The sequence below is a fragment of the Lontra canadensis genome, unplaced genomic scaffold, assembly GCF_010015895.1.
Source record: "Lontra canadensis isolate GAN:19392208 unplaced genomic scaffold, GSC_riverotter_1.0 scaffold57, whole genome shotgun sequence".
Classification (NCBI taxonomy): Eukaryota; Metazoa; Chordata; class Mammalia; order Carnivora; family Mustelidae; genus Lontra; species Lontra canadensis.
Genome location: NW_022631051.1, coordinates 8,579,890 through 8,601,055, shown reverse-complemented (window position 1 = coordinate 8,601,055; position 21,166 = coordinate 8,579,890). Strand labels below are relative to the sequence as shown.

The 21,166-nt window shown below is 37.4% G+C and overlaps 1 protein-coding gene across 8 annotated transcripts in view; it reads right to left on the bottom strand.

Annotated features, from left to right (window-relative positions):
* CEP192 (centrosomal protein 192) overlaps positions 1 to 21,166 on the bottom strand; it is a 132,291-nt gene that overhangs the window by 91,726 nt on the left and 19,399 nt on the right. For all 8 annotated transcript variants that reach the window (XM_032875816.1, XM_032875820.1, XM_032875814.1 and 5 more), the window contains 5 exons: positions 18,462 to 18,514; positions 16,190 to 16,310; positions 4,320 to 4,465; positions 3,049 to 3,187; positions 2,345 to 2,478 (listed from right to left, as the gene is read on the bottom strand). In XM_032875816.1, the coding sequence (XP_032731707.1) occupies positions 2,345 to 2,478; positions 3,049 to 3,187; positions 4,320 to 4,465; positions 16,190 to 16,310; positions 18,462 to 18,514 (593 nt within the window). The remainder of the gene's footprint in view (positions 1 to 2,344; positions 2,479 to 3,048; positions 3,188 to 4,319; positions 4,466 to 16,189; positions 16,311 to 18,461; positions 18,515 to 21,166) is intronic.

The following is a 21,166-nucleotide window of genomic DNA, read 5'->3' as shown; positions in this document are numbered from 1 at the left end:
GCTAATCTTCCCAAAAAGAGAACAGAAAACTGTCACCTCATGGTAACACAAACCACATGACCTTATGATATGGGAAAAATAAGACATCTCATGAAATAATGTAACATACTTTATGGTTGACCCACAGGTAGGAATTTCCCCCCATCTAAACAACAAAGCTTTAATGCAAGTGCTCATTCCACACTGTCTGGAACATCAGCAGCCAGAGGCCACTCCTACCATCCTTCCACACTTGATGCCCTCCTCCAACCACAGCTGAAGGCGTCAGGGCTTTGCAGTCATAGGGTCTGAATGCTCCTCCAGAACCTCGTTATCTTACGATTAAATTCCTTTTTAGAAAATGGACTAGAAATGAATCATCAGAAATTATGTTTTCACTTAGACCTCAAAACTCCAAAAAGCTTTTAAGAATGTAAATCAATCAGAACTTGGGGACTTCCTTCAGTAAGCATGATGAGATTCAACAGAAAGGATTCTGCCTTATTTTACAGTTATCCAAGTAATTCTTTTACTTTCCTACTATGTTTCATGAAGGAAGATGACCTTTGTATGACCTACAATACCAAGCACCACACCTATCACCAAGATGTTACCAATGATTCTTTCCATTAAAATGGCCTGACCAAGATGCCAAGCAATTTGTGATATTCAACAATATTAACACTACTGTTTTTTAATGACAAATAACTGCTAATTAGAAAAATAATTATTATAACAGAACAAAGTCCTTAGCCTAAAATTAAATGGCCATGGATAGACAGATTTATAAAATTTATCAACTACCACATTTTGACAAAATCAAGATTAATAGACGCAGTCTCCCTTTTCTCATTGGCTCCCCCTAATCAGCTGAGGGCTGGACTATTAAACTAGATGTATTAGAATTATAACTCTAAACCGTCAGATGACTAAACATATGACCAAGCACCCACAGCACTGTCCTAGGAGGATAAACCAATTGACTCTGAACACTTGTTCTGGATGTCTGAGGCAAGGGGCCCTACTGTATTTGTACATAACTGGCTCTTTGGACGACTAAGAAATTCTTGAAGCTGCTGACTAGGCAACTTCTGGATAAGTAAAATATTCCTGTATTAAAAAAAGTACTATACTGTGGAATACAATCACTGTAATAAGAATTTAGAAAAACAAATGTAATCTAGAGTTACTGAAAAGTAACCAAGGCTTCATGAAAGATTGGAAAAATGATCATAATCAGGATTAGGGAAGAAAGGGAGAAAACAAAACAGGAACAGGGATTTGTAGAAGAAACATGTAAGAGAAAAACAGATTAATATGGGGTCAGATTATATTAATTTGAAACACTGAGGCACAGAAAATACTTATATGTATTATATACATTAAAACCCATTGTAACAAGATTAACCTGGTGTTGACAAATATAATGGAACGGCACAATAAATCAGACATGAGGTAGTTAGCATCTTCAACTTGAGTAGTGGTAAAGGAAATAAACAGGAAACAATAAACTTAAGACACAGTCCTGAGAACACACTGAGAGAAATTAGGTTTTCTGAGCTATTACCTTTAAAATGACAATCCCATCACCACTTACTGCCTTATCACTCAAAGGATTACTATGAGGATATGTAATTGTCTCTATATATACCAACACACACACTCCCTCTAAATTAAAGATCATCATACAATCTTGAGGTATACATTACTTTTAAAAAGGGGACAAAGAATTAGTAAGAGTCAGAAATGACTACTAAGTTTCAAGTGTAGGAGTAATGGGTTGCTATTAAGAAACAGAAAACAAGGGGCGCCTAGGTAGCTCAGTGGGTTGGGCCTCTGTCTTCAGCTCACGTCATGATCTCAGGGTCCTGGGATGGAGCCCTACATCAGCTTTCTGCTCAGCAGAGAGCCTGCTTTTCCCCCTCCCCCTTTGCCTGCCTCTCTGCCTACTCGTGATGTGTATCTCTCTCTCGGTCAAATAAATAAATTAAAAATCTTTAAAAAAAAAAAAAAGAAAGAAACGGAAAACAAACATGCTTGAGCAAGGTTAAAGACAAACAGTTTGCTTTTTTATTTAATGTTTTGGTACCAAGGGGAAGAACTTTTCAAATTAATAATCTAAATGCTAGTCAAAAATCTTTACAATTAAGAAAAATGTACATAATCATATATTTAATATAATCTTAGTGATCTCAAAGATACATACCAACACACACATAAAACATTATCAATAGGGAAACTTCTTAATATTTTTTTTTGTTTTCCAGATATCAAATTTTTTTTGGAAAAAAAAAAAAACTGATATAATTCAAAAGGCTTTTCATCCTTTTCAGAGAAAATTTGAATAAAATGTATATAAACTTACTCTGCCACGATGTGGGACAATACCCTTCAAACTGTCTGCCCTTTCTTGCTCCTGTTCAGTTCTCTGAGTACTAGAAGAAAATGATAATACACCATCTACATGCCTTCTACTATCTCCATTATCTATAAAATTACCTGAAATACAAGAAAAAAATTTAATAGAGCAACGTCAAAGTCTCAGTAATCTAGGAACTGCTTCTTGCTATTCAAATTATTTTATGTAAATCTAATAATTAACAATCATATGACAAATATAGCAATTAGCATATAAGAAAAGGTAACCATCAGTAAGAGACAACAGGAAATATGACAAACTGTGACTACACAGAATTCATTTTTAATTCTCAAATGTTTGAATAAAACATACTCATTTGTAATAAGTGATGTAAGCAATATACATTATGGTTTTTCTAATAATATTCTTTTGAAAAGTTTGAAGGAATTCAACAGTTAATATAGGTTTACACTATACCACAGAAATGAATTCTTTGGAGAAAAGGCAAAGTCAAACAGAATTTAAGAACAATGGTATTAAGAAGGGCACGTGTTATGATGAGCATTGGTATTATACACAACTAATGAATTACTGAACACTGCAACAAAACCTATGATGTACTGTACGGTGGCTAGCTTAACATAATAAAAAATAAAAATAAAATAAAATCTTAAAAAAAAAAAACAATGGGATCATATTTCAATACTTACTGGTCCCAGGCAGACAAACAACATGGCCTATTTCAGACTCTCTGTGGGTTGTTTCAGAATTTCCTGAAGAGTGTGAGCCATGGGAAATCAGAGAGCTGTTACCTTCTGATTGAGATTTATAGCTACCATTTTCATTTGCCTGTTGAGAAAATATCTTAGCTGTATTAATTTTTTAAATTAAAACCAACAGTTTTAGGGGGAAAAACATGAGAAGCAGAGAATGACTTCTTGACAGAAGGATGCCAAGTAATTAATGTAGAAGGAATTGGAAACATCACCTTTATAATCACCATGGGAATACTTGTTTCTAGGAGGCCTCAGCAATGATACTAAATCCAGTTTGTGAAAGGTTCTTGGGGAATAGGAAGTTCGCATGGCCTCAATGCATCATTCCTCAGAATACTTATAACAAAGAAGAAAAGAAAGGCACCTACACAAAGGAGACATCTAGCCAACACCACATTAACCAAGATTATCAAACACAACATCACCAACAGTGGGACCAACACCCTTCTACGTCTCCTGATGTGATTCAAGGAGAAGCACACATCCTTACTGTTTAATCTTAACCTGTTCATGAAAAACATGCTTACTTGGACTTCTTGCCAAAATCCTTAATCTAATCAGGAGGGAGAAAAAGCAATCAGATATAATTAGCTTATGGTTCATTTTACAAAAACTTGAATGATATGGAAGAACTACTCCAAAGTGAAATACTGAAGAGATATGACAACCAGAAGTACCTGTAACCCTTGATTAAATCCTAGATCAAAAACAATAAAAGGACATTTTGGAGACAATTGGGTAAATGTAAATATGGACGGTATATTCATTTACATTACTGTATCAAAGTTAGATAACAGAATTGAAATTATGCAGGAAAATATCTTCATACGCAGGAGAAAATGTCAAAGTACTAGGGTGACTTGTCAAAAATATCCAAATTCCTCTTAAAAGTACCCACGGAAGGACAAAAAAACAAAAAAACAAAAAAACATAAAGATGGCCAAATGTTAACAACTGGTTAAAATGGATGAGGGGCATACACATGTTCACTGTGATATTCTTCAATTTTTCTGCAGAGGAAGGAGAAGTAAGAAGCAGCAAGAAAGGATGGGCAAGGTATTTCTCATCACAAGGTATTTCTGATCATAAGGTATCATCTCATCACCAAAGAAAACCAAAAGCTTACATTTTATGGTAATATCTAATGAGACCAGTAATAGTTTTCTAAAGTCAAATTTATGAAAAACCATAAGACTAGAACATACCTGACATGGATCACTTGTTGGTAATTTAAAATCTTTTTCTGGATGTTCCTGTTCTAGGTCTTCATATATCATTCCTGGAATAGCCAGTTGTTCAAAGTAAGCCTCCAAATGTTCATCATAAAACTCTTCATCATCAATATCATCATCTATTGGTAAAGTAGGGGGGAAAAAGGAAATGTTTTAAAGTACTGATTGAACTACAAAAAATATTTAATCAAAATGGTTGATAAAGACTTCTGAGGAAGAAGGAAAAGTAGGGGGTTCCTAAACTTATCTCGTTATACGGATACAACTAGATACCACCCACATAAGTATGAATAACCCAGAAAAGGACCCAAAGACTGCCAAAACAAACATTCCACAGCTAAATGCAGAGAAGAGGCCACATCAAAGAGGACAGGAAGGGCAGAGACACAGTCAGTAGCTAAATGAACCCACGGGAGAGTCTTCAAAAGAGAGGGACAGCAAGAGTGCAGAGACAGGAGAGAAACTGACCCTCACACCAGGCACCTTACAAAACCCCATGACATCTAACTTTGAAAAACATAGGGGTTAAATTTCACAAGTTCTTTCAATCACTGGGGCATATCACCTGGAACTTTAAAAATCAGTGGGCTCAGTTCTGGCAGAGCCAAGAGGGCAAGAGGAAACTGAGTCCCTGCCTTTAAAAAGACATCACAACAAATAGCCCTGCAGAGATACAACACAAAACCAATAGTCTGAAAACCATCTCCCTTCCCTACTCCCCATCCTAGATACACAAACACCTGTGGGGACCAGTGGACAAAGACACTCTCTACGTAACTTGCTAACAGTGCACCCTGCCCCACATTCTCCTACGGACACACCCCTTCCATTATGCCCTTGGCCAGAGCCCATCCAAAGCAGTGCCACAAGACTGGCAGTGTGCAAGCAGCCCTGATAGGGGCCAGCACCACTCCAAAGGGACTCCTGCCCCAGGGAGAGGGGACTACAGCCACACACATATCAAGACTGTGGTCCCAGCAGTAGGCTGAAGACAGACAGCTAATCTGACTACCAATCTACCAATGAAACCCATCTACCAATGAAAGCTTCTCAGGGGACAACACAGGGAAAGCTCCCTGCAGTTTGGTGCTACCACAGCTCTGGCAAATACCTGGTCTGACTCACCTCAAGCCCAAGGCAGCCCCAGACTGCCTCAATATAACACAGGGATCAAACCCTGCCCATAACAGACAAACAGAAACTGCAGATGACTGCACTGAAAGCAAAAGGGGCTCAGCTCAGCCACAAACACACACAGGAGACAGCCCTTAAGCACCAGGCTCCGATAAACAGGGGAAACTGCACTGGAGGGCACTACAGGACCTCTTATTCATAAGGCTGCCACTTTCAAGAACAGAAAATGTAGCTGACTGTCAAACCACATAGAAACAGACACAGAGAGTTGGACAAAATAAAGACAGAGGAAAATGTCCCAAATGAAAGAACAGAACAAAAATCAAAGCAATAGACCTAAGATAAGTAATATTCCTATAGAGAATTTAAAGTTATGGTCATAAAGATAGGCACTAACTAGAGAAAAGACTAGAGGACATCAGTGAAACCCTTAACAAAGAAATAGAAAACAAAAAACAACCAAAGTTCAACAATTTAATAAGTACAATTAAAATACATGGAATAAACAGATGGAATAAATAGACTAGATAAAGCAGAGGAATGGATTAGCAACCTGGAAGACAGAATAATGGAAAATAATCAAGAAGAACATAAGAGAGAAAAAATAGTAATAAAAAAGTGAAAATAGACTTAGGTAGCTTAACGACCCCATCAAATTTAAGAACATTCACATTATAGGGATCCCAGAAGGAGAAAAGGGAGTAAAAATTTATTTGAAGACACAAAAGCTGAAAACATCCTGAATCTGGGGAAGGAAACAGAAATCCAGACCCAGAAGGCACAGAGAGCCCTCAACAAAATCAACCCAAGGAGGTCCACACCAAGACACATAATAATTAAAATGGCAAAAAATAGAGATAAAGAGAGAATTCTAAAAGCACCAAGAGAGTTGGGGTGCCTGGGTGGCTCAGTCAGTTAAGTATCCAACTCTTGATCTCAGCTCAGGTCTTGATCTCAGGGTCATGAGTTTAAGCCCCATGTTGGACTCCATGCCTTAAACAGATAAAAATAAAAATAAATAAAAGCAGCAAGAGAAAAGAAAACAGTTACATGCAAGGGAATCCCCATAAAGCTATCAGAGGATTTTTCAGCAGAATTCTTCTGCATGCCAGAGGGACCAGCACGATATATTCAATGGGCTGAAATGAAAAAATATGCAGCCAAGAATACTCTATACAGCAAGGCTATAATTCAGAATTAAGAGAAAGATAAAGAGTTTCCCCCACAAACAAAATTTAAAGGGATTCAAGACCACTAAACCAGCCCTATAAGAAATGTTAAAAGGCACTCTTTACTGGAAAGACCTGAAGTGGGAGTATGAAAAGTAAGAAGCACAAAAGCAGTAAAAATAAGTACATGAATTAGTCTAGACATTCACAATATAAAAGGATGTAAAGCATGACACATACCTAAAACATACAGATATACCTAAAATGTGGAGGGGAGAGAAGAATGGGTTGAAACTCAAGCGATCATCAAATTAATAGACTGCCATATGCAGAAGCTGTTATATTCAAACCTAATAATCACCACAAATCAAAAATCAGTAATAGATAAGGAAATAATAAAGAGAGATGAATCCAAGTACATCACTAAAGAATGCTACCAAACCCTGAAAGAAGAGAGCAAAAAAGAAGAAACAGAGAACTATATATAGACATAAAACAAATAACAAAATGGCAGTAAGTACATACTTATCAATAATTACTCTAAATATAAATGGACTAAACACTCCCATCAAAAGATACATGGTGGGCGCCTGGGTGGCTCAGTGGGTTAAAGCCTCTGCCTTCAGCTCAGGTCATGATCCCAGGGTCGTGGGATCGAGTCCCATATCGGGCTCTCTGCTCAGCAGGGAGCCTGCTTCCCCTTCTCTCTGTCTGCCTCTCTGCCTACTTGTGATCTCTCTCTGTTAAATAAATAAATAAAATCTTAAAAAAAAAAAAAAAAGATACATGGTGACGGAGCAGATGAAAAAGCAAGACCCATCTATAAGCTGCCTGTAAGAGACTCATTTCAGGGACGCCTGGGTGGCTCAGTCATGAAGCATCTGCCTTTGGCTCAGGTCATGATCTCAGGATCCTGGGATCAAACTCGGCATCAGGCTCCCTGCTGAGCAGGAAGCCTGCTTCTTCTCCTTCTCCCACTCCCCCTACTTGTATTCCTTCTCTCACTGTCTCTATCAAATAAATAAATAAAATCTTAAAGAGAGAGAGAGAGAGAGAGAATCATTTCAGACCTAAAGAAACATGCAAATTGAAATTGAAGGGAAGAAGCATTTATCATGCAAAAGGAAGTGAAAAGAATGCCAGGGTAGTAGACAAAACAGAATATAAAACAAAGAAGGTAACAAGAGACAAAGGACACTATATAAACATAAGGGGACAATCCAACAAGATATAACAATTATAAATATATATGCACCCACCATGGGAGCACCAAAATACATTAAGCAACTGATAACAAATATGCAAAATGTAATCAACAGTGACATAGTAATAATAAAGCGCTTTAACACGGGGTGCCCGGGTGGCTCAGTGGGTTAAAGCCTCTGCTTTCGGCTCGGGTCATGATCCCAGGGTCCTGGGATCAAGCTCTGCGTCGGGCTCTCTGCTCAGCAGGGAGCCTGCTTCCTCCTCCTCTCTCTCTGCCTGCCTCTCTGCCTACTTGTGATCTCTGTCAAATAAATAAACAAAATCTTAAAAAAAAAAAAAAAAAGAGCTTTAACACCCCATTTACAGTAACGGACAGATCATCTAAACAGAAAATCAACAAAGAAACAGTGACTTTGAATGACACACTGGACCAGATGGATCTAGTAGATATATTCAGAATATTCCATCCTAAAACAGATACTTCACAAGTGCACAAGAAATATTCTCCAGAATAGATTATATTAGATCACAAAACATGCCTCAACAAATTCAAAAACACTGAAGTCATACCATGCATCTTTTCTTACCACAACACTATGAAACCACAAATCAAACAGAAGAAGCCATCTGGAAAGAACACAAATACATGGAAGTTAAATAACATGATACTAAGGAATAAGTGGGTCAACCAAGAAATCAAAGAGGAAATACAAAAATATGTAGACAAATGAAAATGAAAATACAACAGTCCAAAATCTTTCAGATGCAGCAAAAGCTGTTCTAAGAGGGACGTTTATAACAATAAAGACCTATCTCAAGAAGCCAAGAAAAATCTCAAATAAACAATCTAACCTTACAAATAAAGGAGCTAGTAAAAGAACAAACAAAACCCAAAACCAGTAGAAAGAAGGAAATAATAAAGATTGGAGTAGAAATAAATGAAATAAAAATTTAAAAAACAATAGAAGAGATCAATGAACCCAGAAGCTGGTTATTTGAAAAGATCAACAAAAGTGACAGATTTTTAGCAGTATTCATTTAAAAGAGAGAGAGAACGCAAACAAAATCAGGAATGAAAGAAAAGAAATAACAACTGACACCAAAGAAATACAAAGGATTTTAAGAGAATATTACGAAAAAGTTACATGCCAACAAATTGGGACAACTTAGAAGAAATGGGTGATTCATAGAAACACATAACATCCCAAAAGTGAATTAGGAAAAAATAGGAAAATTGACTGATTACCAGCAAAGAAATTTAATCAGTAATCAAAAGCACCCAACCAAAGTCTAGCACCAGATGGCTTCACAGGTGAATTCTACCAAATATTTAATAGAAAGTTAGTATCTCTTCTTCTCAAACTCTTCCAAAAACTAAAAGAGGAAAGAAAGCTTCCAAATTCATTCTATCATTATCCTGATACCAAAATCAGATAAAAATACTACAAAATGGGTACCTGGGTGGTTCAGTGGGTTAAGCAGCTGCGTTCAGCTCAGGTCATAATCCCAGGGTCCTGGGATTGAGTCCTGCATTGGGCTCCCTGCACCGTGGAGAGCCTGTTTCTCCCCAGCTTGTGCTCTCTCTTGCTCTCTGACAAATAAAGAAAATCTTAAAAAAAAAAAAAAAAATCCATCTCAAAAAAAGAAAGACAAGATGGAAAAACTCACCTCAAAAAAGAAAACAAGAGATAGTACTGACTGTTAGAGACCTAATCAGTACGGACATAAGTAAGATGTCAGAACTAGAGTCCAGAAAAATGATTATAAATATACCAGCTGGTCTTAAAAAAAGGAGAGAAGACACTAGAGAATCCCTTTCTGGAGAAATAAACTAAAATCTAATCAAGTCAAAATCAAAGAGCTATTCTAAGATACAATAAAAAATAATGGGAGGTTCAACCTGCTAGGATAAATGATGCAGAAGAAAGTATTAGTGATATAGAAAACAAAATGATGAAGAATAAAGAACCTAAAAAAAAGAGAAAGAACTAATGGATCATGAGGGGAGAATTTAAGTGATAAGTAATCCTATAAAGCAAAAGAGTATTAGAATAATTGGGATGCTAGAAGAAAAAGAGAGATGAGCAGAAGGTATATTAGGGCAAATTACAGCTGAGAATGTCTCCAATCTATGGAGGGAAATGGGCATTCAAGGCCAGGAAGTACAGAGAAGCCCCCTCAAAACCTATAAAAATAGGTCAACACCCAGACATCTAATAGTGAAGCTTGCAAATTTCACAGATAGAGAAAATCCTGAAAGTAGCTCAGGACAAAAGGTCTCTAACCTACAAGGGTAGACACATAAAGCTAGCAGCAGACCCATCCACAGAGACCTGGCAGGCCAGAAAGGACTGGCATGATACATTCAGAGTGCTAAATGAGAGAAATATGCAGCCAAGAATACTTTATCCAGCAAGACTATCATTAAGAATGGGAGTAGAGATAAGAGTTTCCAGGACAAAAAGAAACTAAAAGAATTTGTGATCACTAAATCATCCCTGCAAGAAATAATAAAGGGCATCCTGTAAGCAAAGAGAGCCCAAAAGTAACACAGACCAGAAAGGAACAGAGACAATATACAAAAACAATGACCTTACAGGTAATACAACGGAAGTAAATTCATATCTTTCAATAGTTACTCTGAATGTAAATGGGCTAAACGCCCCAATCAAAAGACACAGTGTATCAGACTGGATAAAAAAGGAAGACCCAGTGATATGCTGCTCACAAGAGACTCATTTTAGACCCAAATACACCTCCAGATTTAAAGTGAGGTAATGGAAAACCATTTATCATGCTAATGGACACCAAAACAAAGCTGGGGTGGCAATTCTTACATTACACAAATTAGATTTTAAATCCAAGACTGTAATAAGAGATGAGGATGGACAGTACATCATACTTAAAGGATCTGTCCAAAAAGAAGATTTAACAATTGTAAATATTTATGCCCGTAACATGGGAGCAGCCAATTATATAAGCCAATTAATAACAAAATCAAGGGCGCCTGGGTGGCTCAGTGGGTTAAGCCGCTGCCTTCGGCTCAGGTCATGATCTCAGGGTCCTGGGATCGAGTCCCGCATCGGGCTCTCTGCTCATCAGGGAGCCTGCTTCCCTCTCTCTCTCTGCCTGCCTCTCTGTCTATTTGTGATCTCTGTCTGTCAAATAAATAAATAAAATCTTAAAAAAAAAAAATCAAAGAAACACACTGGCAATGATACAATAATAGTAGGGGACTTTAACACTCCACTCACTGCAATGGACAGATGCCTAAGCAAAATATCAGTAAGGAAATGAGGGCTTTGAATGACACGTTAGACCACATGGATTTCACAGATATATTCAGATATTCCATCCCAAAGCAACAGAATACACATTCTTCTCGAGTGCACATAGTACATTCTTCAGAAGAGATCACATCCTAGGTCACAAATCAGATCTCAACCAGTACCAAAATACTGGGATCAATCTCTGCATATTTTTTACCACAATGCTTTGAAACTGGAACTAAATCACAAGAGGAAAGTTGGAAAGAACTCAAATACATGAAGGTTAAAGAGCATCCTACTAAAGACTGAATGAGTCAACCAGGAAATTAGAGAACAATTAAAGAATTCATGGAAGCAAATGAAAATGACAACACAATTGTTCAAAACCTTTGGGATGCAGCAAAGGCAGTCCTAAGAGGGAAGGACATAGCAATACAAGCCTTTCTCAAAAAACAAGAAAGGCCTCAAATACACAACCTAACCCTACACCGAAAGGAGCTGGAGGAAGAAGAGCAAATAAAGTCTAAATCCAGCAGGAGAAGAGAAATAATAAAGATCAGAGCAGAAATCAATGAAATGGAACCAAAAGAACAGTAGAATAGATTAATAAAACCAGGAGCTGATTCTTCGAAAGAGTTAATAAGACTGATAAACCCCTGGCCAGACTTATCAAAAAGAAAAGAGAAAGGACCCAAATAAATAAAATCACAATTAAAAGAGGAGAGACCAAAAATAACAACCAAGAAATACAAACAATTATAAGAACATATTATGAGCAGCTATATGCCAACAAATTAGACAATCTGGAAGAAATGGATGCATTCCCAGAACGCATGAACTACCAAAACTGAATCACGAAGAAACAGACACCTGAACAGACCCAAACTGCCAAAGAAATGGAAACAGTAATCAAAAACCTCCCCACAAACAAGAGTCCAGTGCCAGATGGCTTCCCAGGAGAATTCTACCAGAATATTTAAAGAAGAATTAATACCTATTCTTCTGAAGCTGTTTCAAAAAATAGGAATGGAAGAAAAACTTCCAAACTCATTTTATGAGGCCAGCATTACCTTGATCCCAAAACCAGACAAAGACCCTACGGAGAATTACAGACCAATATCCTTGATGAACACAGATGCAAAAAATCTCACCAAGATATTAGCCAACAGGATCCAACAGTACACCACAACAAAGTGGGACTTATTCCTGGGCTGCAAGGGTGGCTCAAATCAATGTAATACACTACATTAATCAAAGAAAGGACAAGAACCATATCATCCTCTCAAGAGATGCAGAAAAAACATCTGACAAATACAGCATCCTTTCTTAATCAAAAGTCTTCAAAGTGTAGTGATAAAGGGAACATACCTCAATATCATAAAAGCCATATATGAAAAGCCCACAGCAAATTATCATTCCCAATGGGGAAAAACTGAGAGCTTTTCTTCTAAGGTCAGGAACACAGCAAGGATGTCCACTATCACCACACCACTGTTGTTAGACATAGTATTAGACGTCCTAGTCTCAACAATGAGACAATTAAAAAAATAAAAGGAATCTGAATTGGTGAAGAAATCAAATTCTCACTTTTGCAAATGACATGACACTCTATGTGGAGAATACAAAAGACTCCACTCCAAAATTGGTAGAACTCATACAGGAATTCAACAAAGTAGCAGGATATAAAATTGATGCACAGAAATCAGTTGCATTTCTATACACTAACAATGAAACAGAAGAAAAAAAAATAAGGAGTCGATCCCATTTATAATTGCACCAACAACCATACGATACCAAGGAATAAAGCTAACCAAGAGGGAAAGGAACTGTATTCAAAAAAGTATAGAACACTTATGAAAGAAATTGAGGAAGACACAAAGAAATGGAAAAACATTCCATACTCATGGATTGGAAGAATAGTTAAAATGTCTATGCTACCTAGAGCAATATATACATTCAATGTAATCCCTATCAACATACATTAACTTTTTCCAAGCGCTGGAATAAACAATCCTAAAATTAGTATGGAGCCAGAAAAGACCACGAATAGCCAAAGGAATGTTGAGAGAACCAAAGCTAGTAGCATCACAATTCCGGACTTCAAGTTCTATTACAAAGCTGTAATCATCAAGACAGTATGATACTGGCACAAAAATGACACCTAGATCAATGGAACGGAATAGAGAACCCAACGCTATGGTCAATAATCTTTGACAAGCAGGAAAGAATATCAATGGAAAAAGGAGTCTCTTCAACAAATGGTGTTGGGAAAATTGGACAGCCACATACAGAATTATGACACTGGACCATTTCCTTTCACCAGACACAAAAATAGACTCAAAATGGATGAAAGAGCTAAACTTGAGACAGGAATCCATCAAAATCCTTGAGAACACCAGCAGCAACCTCTTCAACCTCGGCCCCAGCAACTTCTTGCTAGACACATCTCCAAAAGCAAGGGAAGCAAGAGTAAAAATGAACTACTGAGACTTTTTCAAGATAGAAAACTTTTGCACAGCAAAGGAAACAGTCAACAAAAGCAAAAGACAAACGACAGAATGGGAGAAGATATTTGCAAATGACATATCTGATAAATGGCTAGTATTCAATATCTAAAAAGAACTTATCAAATTCAACCACCAATAAACCAAATAATCCAATCAAGAAATGGGCAAAAGACATGAACAGACATTTCTCCAAAGAGAACATACAAATGGCCAATAGACATATGAAAAAATGCTCCATATCACCTGGCACCAGGGAAATACAACTAAAACCACAATGAGATACCACCTCATACCAGTGAGAATGGCTAAAATTAAGAAGTGTGGCAATGACAGATGTTGGCGAGGATGAGTAGAAAGGGGAACCCTCCTACACTGCTGGTAGGAATGCAAGCTGGTGCAACCACTCTAAAAAAGAGTATAGAGGTTCCTCAAAAAGTTAAAAATAGAACTACCATAAGACCCAGCAATTGCACTACTGGGTATTTACCACAAAGGTACAAATGTAGTAATCCAAAGGGGCACCTGTACCCAAATGTTTATAGCAGCAATGTCTACAATAGCCAAACTTTGGAAAGAGCCCAGAGGTCTATCGACTGATGAATGGATAAAGATGATGTAGTATCTATATACAATGGAATACTAGTCACCCATCAGAAAAATGATATCTTGCCATTTGTAAGACATGGATGGATCTGGAGAGTAGTATGCTGAGCAAAATAAGTCAATCAGAGAAAGACAATTATCATATGATCTCACTCATATGTGCAAATTAAGAAACAAAACAGAGGAGCCTAGTGGAAGGAAGGGAAAAATAAAACAAGACGGGATCAAAGAGGGAGACAAACCGTAAGAGAATTAATCATAGGAAACAAACTGAGGGCTGCTGGAGGAAAGGTGGTGGGGGACAGGGTAACTGGGTGATGCACATTAAGGAGGACAGGTGATATAATGAGCACTGGGTATTATATAAGACTGATGAATCACTGAACTCTACCTCTGAAGTTAATTATATACTAGATGTTAATTTAGTTTAAATTTAAATTTTTTAATTAACAAATGAGGGAAAATAAATAAAATTTAATTAACCTAATCAAAAAACCCCACTAATTTGAAGGGCTACCTATACCCCTATGTTTACTGCTCATTATTTAGAATAGCCTAACTATGGAAGTAGTCCAAGGGAGTCTCCATCTTCCTCCCTCTCTGCCTGCTGCTTCTCCTGCTTGTGCACATGCTCTACCTCCCTGACAAAAAAATAAATTAAAAAATCTTTAAAAAAAAAAAAAAAAAAAGGCAGGAAGAAAAGAAAGAAAATGGTGTGCCAAAGGGTAACTATCAAAAACGGACAGATAAGCATGTCACAGGAGAAGTAAAAATAAATTCCAGGTGAACTAATGATTAAGTATAAAGTGAAACCTCACATAATATCTGATCTTGAGAAAGAAGCAACTAAGAAAAAAGTATATAGCAAAATTGAATACTAATAGATATGAATAAAAATTATTCAACTTCCATCAAACCAAAAAGATGTATATAAATAAAATACTACCTGGTTTTTAATATTCTAAAATCCAGCCCAGCAAGGCCAGGACTAGAACTAGAACTCTCAATCACTAATAATGGTATTATAACATGTCACTGCCTTTTCAAGAGGATAATTTTGCAATCAGCATTAAAAGCCTTAAAAATGCTCATAATTTTGGACTTCAGCATTTCACCTCTAAAAACCTAGTCTACTAAAACAAAGATCTGTATGAATTCAGCCAATGATTCCTTATTTACAATGCCATAATCTGAAAATATTTTAAAAATTTGGCAGGAAAATTATCCTGAATTTATAATTTTTATTTATCCCATTCAGCTCAACAGCCTGGCCTTCAAAGCTGTAATTAATGTGGTCCCTTCCTCTTTGTCTGAGTTTATTTCCCAAAATAGCCTTCTATAGGTGCTGTAAACCTGCTGCACAAAAAACCACAAAGTCTGGCTATTCTCCAAACGTGGTCTAAAATGCCCCCACCATAGCACCTTTACAGATGCTGTCCCACTTCTGAAATATAGTTCTCTTCACAAATCTATGTTAAGGCCTATCACGGGCCTCTTCATGAAAAAGGAAAACCTGCATCTCCTTTTAATAAAGCTTCATAAATACTTCCCTCGATCAGAACTAATTTGTCACCCTCCTATGCTTCCTGCACAATTTGTACTGTTGAAATATACTTAAGGTAGTCAGAGGGTTAGCTGTGCATCTCTTTTCTCACTTGGCAGAACTTTCAGAGAGCAGAGGCTAAATATTTCATTGCTCCTCCAATTTCTTAACAAACTGCTTTATACTCCGTACCCTAATGATAATAAACTGAGGAATGACATAATCATATCAGGTTTCATATTACACAAGTTTTTAAAAATTCTACCAACAGAAGTGCCTGCAAGTGCTGATAGGGAGGAGGTAAAGGAGAAGATAGAAACAAAAGGTTGGCATAGTAACTATGAAACAAAGAAGCAGAAAGACGTGGAGCAGCAAGGTAAGGACTAGGAAAACACAAGTCACTTTACAGTACCGGAAGAATCCTCCAAGCTCATCAGTGATGTAAGTTTCTCATTTTCTAATAAACTAGTGTGGCTTAAGTCACTGGGCAGATTCTTCTCTTCAAAATGTTTCCCAGCATGAGGAACAACAATCTGTAAGAAATAAAATGCCAAGTAACAGAAGCAAACTTCACTACTTTGAGGACCACAGTACAAGGTTGCAAAAAAGACCACCAAATGTGCTCAGTATTTGTAATTCACAATTTAGACAATGAAAGTCTAGCTGTTTTATGTGTATCAATAACTTTCTTCCTTCCCCCATACCTCTCTTCTCCCCTGACCAACCCACTGAGACACTGTTAAAATTTAACATCTCAAATTGTATGTACAAGCTCAGAAGACCTAGTAATATAGTTAGGACACTAATACCCAAATGAATTTGAATACAAGGCTTGTGGTAGGAAGTGAAGATAATAGCCAAGTTGGACTCTGTGGCCTATACTGAAATCACTGATTGTTCTACTTCTCAACTCAGGGACAACATAATCCTAAAGGCACACAGCAGGTTGTTAAGGGCATTCAAGGCCAACAAAAGATAACGTGGCCTTCAACTTTATTTCACAATCTTTTAAATTTATCTTTAAAATAGCAAAATACACAATTTTTAAGATTAAAAACATGGGCTCGCTATATAATTGCATACTTGCAGAAAACCGTGAATTATGCTCATAAAGATCAAAGATGTGGCAATGAAAAAAACAATGAACAAACAAACAAAAAAAGAAAAAAACAAAAATAGACTCAAACACATCTGAGAACAAAGTGGTGGTTCCTGGAGGGGAGAGGGTGGAACAATGGGTAAAACAGATGAATACATAAAATCCCAGTTATAAAATAGATAAGTCATAGGGATGAAAAGTACTACATAGAGAATATAGTCAATAATATTATAGTAATTTGCATGGTGACAGAGAGTAACTACACTTCTGGTGGAGAGCATTTATGATGTATAGAGTTGCTGAACTGCTTTGTTGTATACTAACAACTATACTTTGTTGAAACTAAGAGAACATTATATATGAACTATACTTTAATTAAGAATAAGAAAAAGGGGCGTCTGGGTGGCTCAGTCCATTAAGTGTCTGCTTTCAGCTCAGGTCACGGTCCCAGGGTCCTGGGATTATACCCCACATCGGGCTTCCTGCCTGGAACATTCCTTTGAGGAGCCATGTGGAACTGGTGGGGCTGACAGCTGTATATACACACACACATATATATATATGCACACACATACACACACATATATGTACACTGATGTATATGTATACACACACACACACACACACACACACTCACAAAGAAGTGGACCTGAGTGCAGGCTCGACAAACAGAGTATTTTACTCCAACCTACCCCTTGACAGTGATTTACATAGGGGAGAACTTATGACCCAAGTGAGCTCATTAGAGTTGTCTTTTTTTCTTTCCCCTCAAAGAAAGTTCATGGTCTTTTTTTTTTTTTTTTTTAAGATTTTATTTATTTATTTGTCAGAGAGATAGCGAGAGCAGGAACACAAGCAGGGGGAGTGGGAGAAGGAGAAGCAGCCTTCCTGCCAAGCAGGGACCCTGAGGCAGGGCTCAATCCCCCGACCCCAGAATCATGACCTGAGCTGAAGGTAGACGCTTAATGACTGAGCCACCCAGGCACCCCAGCATGGTCATTTTTTCTTATCACAAATGTTAAGAATGTAGGTTTGTTACAAAGGAAGACAGCTTCCTGATCATTCAAGTAATCACTGAGTGCCAACTATGTGCCAGGCACTCAGGATACAATAAACAAAACAAAGATGGAAGCATGGGTGGCTCAGTAAGCTAAACATCCACCTTCAGCTCAGGTTATGAACCCAGGGTCATGGGATCGAGTCCTGCGTGGGGCTCCCTGCAGGGAGCCTGCTTCTCCCTCTGCCTGCCACACCCCCCGCTGTTGCTCTCTCTGGCAAATAAATAAAACCTTTTAAAAAAATAAAATAAATGAAACAAAGAGAAACCTTTACCCTCCCAGAGCCATCTTTCAAGAGGGAGCCAGCATGGAGTAAAACAGAGCAAAAGTGGAAAAGTCCTGACAAGGAAGCCCTGGACCAGGACTACACTCACGTGCCGATTACTTGAGGCAGTAATGTGGATCTCTGCTATTTAAAGTACAAGACTTCTAACTGAAATTACTACTGTTTAATACTTGCACATGTGAAATGGAAACTTTCACTCTCCCAGTTACACTCCAGAAATTGGTAACATATAAAAGATTACCTTGTTATCCTTATTATTCATCCATGGTTGTAAACAAAAATCAACAGGTGAGTCTGTTTTACAAAACAAAAATAATTGAGACCAAATTATTTAATCAATAAAAATGCAATAACCCCTAAAAGTAGCAAATTAATGAACTAAACATTTTTTCCCTTTAGTAGAACAGAGCACTTTTATATCATGGTACAAGAAGTTATCACTGGTCAGTTTAATTAAAAAACTATCAGGGTGGGAAGTATGAAAAATTATACATATGCCAAAAAAACGCTCACTATGAATCTAATCAAGGCTTTAAAGCTAACTTTTGCTTTACAGAGGATACAGGGAAGAGAGAAACAAGAAAAATGACAGCATGACTAAACAGACAGACAAATCCAAATCATGGGACAATCTACAGGGTGACAGACTGAGCTGTTTTCAACAGGAACTGACTTAGGACATAGAACAAATAATATACCATAACATATGGTAACCTTCTTTGGACTCCAATTCAAGCAAACCAACCTGGATAATTAGTAAAATGAATATGGACTAGAGTACTATATGATAATAAGTCTGTTAGTTGTGTTAATAGCACTGTGCTTATGTAAGAAAACATCTGTATTTTTAAGTCTGTTAGTGGTGTTAATAGCACTGTGCTTATGTAAGAAAACATCTGTATTTTTACAGATGCACACTAAAATATATAGGAATAAAACGATACTTGAATTTTAAAATATAAGAAAAAAGTAACACGAAAACAGAAGAGATAAAGCAAGTATGACTAAATCTTATACTTACTGGGACTGTGATATAAGTATATGGGTTTTTTTAATGGACATAAAATTTGCATACCATGAAATCACCAGTCTCCTAAAGCATTCAATTCCCCGGTTTTTAGTAAATTCTCAAGGTTGTACAACCATAAGCACTCTTTAATGCCACAATATTTTCATCACTCCAGAAAGAAACACTGTATCTACTAGCAGTCATTCCCCATTCTCCCCTTTCCCTGGCCCTGGCCACCACACATCTACTGTCTCTATGGATTTGCCGATCCGATCCGATGTCTACAGATATCTATGGATGAAAAGATCCTACAACATGTGGCCTTTGTATCTGTCTTCCTTCACTTAGCCTAATGTATTCAAAGTTCATCCATATTATAGTACATATCAATACTTCACTCCATTTTAAGGCTCAGTAATATTCCACTGTATGAAGTTTTTGCATTGTTTCCACTCTTTCACTATTGTGATTAATGCTGCTATGAACATTCATGTACAAGTTTTTGTGTGCACATATGTTTTCATTTCTCTTGGGTATATACCTAGGACTGGAACTACTGGCTCAAACAGTAGTGTGATGTTTTGAAGAACTGTCAAACTAGTTTCACAGCAACTGCATCATTTTAACATACCACCAGCAATGAATGAGAGTTTTAATTTCTCCATATCCTCAGCACACTTGCTATTTTCCAACTTTTTGATTATAGCCTAAACCCAGCAAAGTTAATAAGCCTAAACCCAGCAGGAGAAGAGAAATAATAAAGAGCAGAAATCAATGAAACAGAAACCAAAAGAACAGTAGAAGAGATCAACGGGGACACCTGGGTGGCTCAGTCGGTTAAGCGTCTGCCACTGGCTCAGGTCATGACCCTAAAGTTGTGGGATCGAGTCCCACAACAGGCTCCTTGCTCAGCAGAGGGAAAGGCAGGCTCCTTGCTCAGGTCATGACCCTAAAGTTGTGGGATCGAGTCCCACAATAGGCTCCTTGCTCAGCAAGGAGCCTGCTTTTCCCTCTGCCCCTCCCCTGCTGTGCTCTCTCTCTGTCTCTCTCTCTCTGAAAAATAAATAAAATCTTAAAAAAAAAAAAAGGTGAGATCAACGAAACTAGGAGCTGGTTCTTTGAAAGAATTAACAAGCGTGTTTAAACCCCTGGGCAGACTTATCAAAAAGAAAAGAGAAAGAACCCAAATAAATAAAATTGCAAATGAAAGCAGAGAAATCACCACCAACACCCAAGAAATAAAAACAATTATAAGAACATATTACGAGCAACTAAATGCCAACAAATTAGGCAATCTGGAAGAAATGGATGCATTCCTAGAAAAAAATAAACCACCAAAACTGAACCACGAAGAAACAGAAAACCTGAGCAGATCCGTAACTGGCAAGGAAATGGAAACAGTAATCAAAAACGCCCCAACAAACAAGAGCCCAGGGCCAGATGGCTTCCCAGGAGAATTCTACCAGAACATTTAAAGAAGAATTAATACCTATTCTTCTGAAGCTGTTTCAAAAAATAGGAATGGAAGGAAAATTTCCAAATGCATTTTATGAATCCAGCATTACCTTGACCCCAAAACCAAACAAAGACCCTACTAAAAAGGAGAATTACAGACCAATATCCCTGATGAACACGGATGCAAAAATTCTCACCAAGATATTAGCCAACAGGATCCAACAGTACACTGAAAGGATTATTCACCATGACAAAGTGGGATTCATTCCTGGGTTGCAAGGTGGCTCAACATCTGCAAACCAACCACTGTCATACAATACACTAATCAAAGAAAGTACAAGAATCGTATCATCCTTCCAGATGCAGAAAAAAGTATTTGACAAAGTACAGCATCCTTTCTTGATTAAAACTCTTCACAGTGTAGGGATAGAGGGAACATACCTCAATATCATAAAAGCCATATACGAAAAGCCCACAGCGAA